Source organism: Centruroides sculpturatus, unplaced genomic scaffold (assembly GCF_000671375.1).
Source record: "Centruroides sculpturatus isolate CEXI.00-Female unplaced genomic scaffold, Cexi_2.0 scaffold4131, whole genome shotgun sequence".
NCBI classification, from domain to species: domain Eukaryota; kingdom Metazoa; phylum Arthropoda; class Arachnida; order Scorpiones; family Buthidae; genus Centruroides; species Centruroides sculpturatus.
The window spans coordinates 1-5,362 of record NW_019388225.1 but is presented as its reverse complement, the minus strand read 5'-3'; the positions used below and the strand labels follow the sequence as shown (position 1 = coordinate 5,362).

Genomic DNA, 5,362 nt, shown 5'->3' with positions numbered 1-5,362 from the left:
GCATATGATAGGCTTGTTTAAAATAACATCTAAGAAAAATGTTTTAAGAATAAGTCTGGTCGTGAATTTAGACTAGCCTAACTTCATCCGATTGCAGGGAATCTGCTGCGAAACACAAATGTTATCGATGGCCCTAATATGTGAGTTATGGTTGTTCTCTCTATTCACTAAACTGAAAAGGTGTTTCACCGCTCTATTGGATCTTCCACGACAATCAGATAAATGAAATTATCGGCTGGAATTCCGTGTCGGCGGCGAGCAACTGCTGATTGTCGGTAATCCTGTGCCCAGAACAATGAATAGCGTGCCAAAGAATACACAAAATTGCCGTGGAACTGCAACATTATTAATAGATTAATTTAAAACTTAAAACGTCAACTAGGTCTTATCTATTATTAGGACTTATTATACTGGGTAATAGAACTTCTAATAATAGATAAGTCCTGGTGACGTTTTAAGTTTAAATTAATATATTAAAGACACAAAGGCATTTAAATTATTAATAGAGTGTTTAACAACAGCTGTGATAACATCTTCAACGAATTATGAACTGTTAAGTTTGTTCAGTTGACCGGGTTATTCCAGATATCCATTTTCTTCGAATTCGTGTAATTGTGGATTTAATGGTCCTTGGAGTAAATTGTAATGAACTTCAGGGTTGATTTTCATAGAACAACTTTAAATGAAATGCACGTTCTGGCAACTTAACTGGCCATCATAGTTGATGAAAATTACTTCCACCAGTCTCAGATGCCATTTGTATCGACAGCGTATTATCTACAATTTGATGTAGCAGGTGTACTTTTGCAATGGAAACCGATTTTTCGTTGTCTGTAGCGCCAAATGTGCGAGAGTAAGACGTTCTTGTACTATTGTTTACGGAAATGTCTTTTGCACGTCTTGTTATATAAATACAATAAGACCCCGCTTAACGCTGCCTCGATTTACGCTGATTCGATATAACGCGGTCTGCTCGAAGCCTAAAAAATGTTCAAAATTTACTCTGATTTAAATCATCGCGGCATTTCATTGATTCGCATATAATACGATTATTTACGAACACGAACCAATCAGCAAAATGTGGCATTTCGTCGTAGCGCTGTACTCCCCTTAAATCTATGTTTGTTTTGTGCAATTTTGAAAAAAATATAACATCATGGATGCCATAGGCAATATCGACTTCGCTTGTCAAGAATGAAATGATAAATGCGTATACGGAATGTGGAAGAAGTTATGACTGAAAGTATCATAGAATTCCCACGAGAAGAGCCTGTCGCTGTATCGTTAGGTTGACCAAATTGTCAACCTAATCGATAAAGCACAGGAGATGTAGACAAGCATGATATTGAGGAATTACTTCAGGTTTCTGGAGAGAATCTTACCAACGATCACCTTCAAGGTCTGGCAGAACAAGGAATTCACGTAGAACTGAAAAATAGAGATTCTGAAAACGAAGAACCCAAAGAATTTCTCTACAGATTTCCTTAGTAAAAGTTTAGTAACGATAACTGAAATTGTAACTGATCAAATTGAAGCGAATGATCCAGATTTTGAAGGAGTGCAAAAGCGAGACGATGCGTTTTGGATGCGATCTTCCGCTACCGAGATTTGCTTAAGGAAAGAATAAAAAGCGACGAATGAAACTACGCGACTTTATCGCAAAAAGCAAGAATTTCAAAGTGCCAGATCCTTCGTCACAAAAAATTAACTTTACATTTCTATGTGCATATGTTCATTTGTTATTTAAGATATATTATTATGCAAATTAATATAAAAATTAAAGTAAAATCTGCTTATTTTTGGTCGCATTCCCTTTTCCTATTTATTCTATGTTAAAACGATCTTGTTTAACACTGTTTCGTTTAGCACTTTGTCGTCTAGAATGCATTCTCCGCGTTAAGTGGGGTCTTACTGTATAAGAAATTTGGACTGGTAAATATAATGGAGCGTTAAATATATGTACTTTACAATCACTCGACCAATAACTGGAAACAATTATATTCTGTTTATAAAGAATGTTACTTCCGAGGAAAATTCAATGCTTACACAGACAATTTCGGAAGAAAAATTTAATCAGAATGCTAATTTGAGGTGAAATGCCTTTTGGATCTTACAACACTTTATTCCAACCACTGTTGTCTGTGAAGTTTCTGATGTATTTAAATGTTACGTTATAAAAGAAGCAGATTAAAGAAAAATTTTATACGAGTGACTAATTAGTTTATTAAAAGGAACTTGAATAATTTACAGGCCTACCAAAGCTGAATGGATAACATCAATGAATACCGATTGTTTGTATCACTTGAGTATCAAGCGGGCAATGTGGAATTTGCCGTGATTTCTTCACGTATCTAATACCTAAACGATTTTTCAAAATAATGTTAAAAATCGGATGTTTCTGACTTTACTAGAGACGAATAAAAGCATACAAAACAAAAGAATCGCTATCTTTTACCGACATTGTCCTGGGGGCTACGATAAGACGTTTGTTTATTTAACAAGTAGCTCTGTGGTCAGATATTTTAACGCTATTTATCAACAAAGAATAAAAGAACACAGGATTATTACAGAGGTCAAACGTTTAAGAAACGTTTTACAGAAACGGCGTTCGGCCATTACTACCTTAAAATTGTTTGCAAAAATCCTATTTTCATAGGGAATACATATGTACTAAGTTTCAATAAAATCGAAAATAAGAAAGTGGTAGAAAATTCATGTACAGATTTTTTTAGACGGACAGACTAAAAAAACACAGTAAATTCAGTAAAAGTGTAAAAAAATAACTTTTATATTATTAATTATTATAAAAAGGAAAATAAGACAGTTTTAAGAGTAGAATATGACTCAATTTACGTAGAGTAAATTTACCTAGAGTAAACTGAATCATATCCAAGTTTAACGTGAGCCTTTTTTAACGTTTTACTTATACAATAAATAAATAAATAAAGTTATCTAACACAAAATCATTTTAATTCTACATCTCTAAATATTTGAGACGTCCAAAGGTGCGACTTTGTATAAAATCATAATAAAAACTGGTTGACATGTAAATATCCGGTTCGTTAGTTCTGGTACCGCCAGAAGACAAAATGCCAATAAGAATTTGTCCTTTTACCGCATCTGTGATGATCAGCGGTGAGCCAGAATCTCCCTATAAGATATAAAACTTCATAAATAACAGGGTAACATTTAACTATAACCATAATGTTAAGAGTAATAACTTCTTTACTTTCATTGCGATCGTCCCAGGCGTCATCGTTACAATTACTCCATTAGTTAAAGTTATGTCAAACAAACGTTCCACGAGTTTTGGCCTTACTAACATTACGTCCGCTACTCGTAGAATGTCTGTGTCGTCTTCTTCATCTAAATTACATAAAATATCATTTATATTATTTTTATTGTCGTATTGACTTTAAATAATACAGAAAAATAGCAGACTTACTGTAACCAATGTTTCCCCAACCGACAAACTTGGCGTAACCATTAGTAAATCTTAAGTTTTTTCCAGGTAAAGTAATTGGAGATATATTTTCAACATAATATTTAACAATCAGAACCGCAATGTCATCGTGATTCTCTCTTGAATTATAACGTGGGTGTATCATCTTACTCCTAAACAGCAATTTCCTCCCTTTATATTTGTTAGTGTCACCTATTCTTCCATAATAATTTTCAATTTCATAGCTAGATCAAAATGAATTTTAAATAAATAATTTATCGTTGTTATATCTAATTGTTTCAGTTTTTGGCATTCTGTCTTCCTCTGGTTAACCAAATTTATATCAAAATATTCATTGTAAAATAAAATTCCTGATGAAATTTCCAATAAAAATTAAAGTAAAAAAACATACCTTTCTACAACGTGTGCTGCTCCTATTAATGTTTGTGATGTGATTAACGTAAAACACCCCTGAAATTCTTCTTTTTCAAATATTGCTACCTAAATTAGTGTAATATTCCTTATGAGTAAAGTAGCCGGAACATAACTGTTTACACCTATAAACTCACCAGAAATGGAAATTCTCCATATTTTGCCACCCTTCCTCCAATCATCCTACGTTCAATTACTAAAATATATAAAAAAAATTTTCAATTAATTAATTTTTTTACTTAGTAAAACATTAGTTAATATTCCTACTCCTACCTGACGTACTCTCATTTTTTTCAAAAGCACAGAAGTAATATTCAACACTTAGAAAAAGCATTAATCCAACTCTGTCGTTTGTGAGCATTTTAACAGATTTGAAAACAGAAAAAATACAGTTGAAATTCAATAACAAAGAAAATATTTTTATTACTTTATAACAAGAATTAGTGATATAAGTTCAAACTAAAAATTTTTTTTTAAAAAAAAAACGCACCTTAAGAAGCTTTCCATAGCTGAAATTTCAAGTTTTTGAAATTTTCTGTAATAAATAAATTTATTCTTAAGAGTAATTACGTTCAAAATGGAAGCGTTACGTTCATGATGTTAGCTACTATAAGCAAATTGTGCTAATTACATCATAGCATATAAATAAAAAAGAAAAAAAAACAATCCAGCAACGAGTTGTGGTACTTTCTCGGCCAGTGTTCTAAAGTGCCGCATCAGCCCAATTTTCCAATATAGAAAGGTCTGTGCAAAGTTTCAAAAATTTCGACAAAAGTTACAGGAGTTTTTAGGCTTTAAATTATGTTCCACATCCATAGATACACAAGCATGAGTGTTTGTGAGTGAGGTAGAGACAATACATCGCTAGGATAATTGCAATTCATATAATCGCCCCCAGCAAGATATGTGACATCCTTTAGTCGAAATATTAATACAAGAGTGAACCATAATAATAATTACATTATATAACAGTGTGTAATTAAATAGTAATTTCAATAATGTTTGACAAAGCACTACTTTTAACTCGGTCAACTATATTGCACGCTCCAACCTTAAGTGCAGTGCGAAATTATAGTTACACCTGTGGGTATGTTAATAATAAGCAAACAGATCCTACGTATGCTCTGACTATATTTACGCTTACCTTTACAAAAGTACCGATATTCTTTCACGTCTAGAACAAAGGTAGAGAAAATAGCTATATTATAACTCTCGAGAATGACTAAATAAATCAAAAGTTCAGAAAACCGTGTATATATTAATATAGAAATGTCGCGTGACAAATAAAATTAAAGTAATAAGAGATAAAAGAATTTAACCATATAATATTACATTACGCGATAAACATATGACAGAATAATTATACAATTAAAAAATATATAGTGCATTTCAAGGTAACAAACAGCTATGTAAGCCAATACAGTAGAACCTCGAAAACTCGGCTCTCGATAACCCGGCACTCCGGATAACTCGGCCACACTATGGCAG

General features: G+C 32.5%; 1 protein-coding gene across 1 annotated transcript; it reads right to left on the bottom strand.

Moving 5' to 3' along the window:
* Positions 1-2,863: 2,863 nt before the first annotated feature.
* On the bottom strand, positions 2,864-5,134 carry LOC111616831 (venom protease-like). The gene is made up of 8 exons (XM_023358186.1): positions 5,019-5,134; positions 4,365-4,409; positions 4,148-4,218; positions 4,012-4,070; positions 3,855-3,943; positions 3,446-3,687; positions 3,230-3,366; positions 2,864-3,151 (listed from the first exon to the last, which is right to left on the bottom strand). The coding sequence occupies exons 2-8, from the start codon at positions 4,379-4,381 to the stop codon at positions 2,975-2,977; spliced, it is 792 nt and encodes a 263-aa protein (XP_023213954.1). The 5' UTR covers positions 4,382-4,409; positions 5,019-5,134; the 3' UTR covers positions 2,864-2,974.
* Between the last annotated feature and the right edge of the window lie 228 nt (positions 5,135-5,362).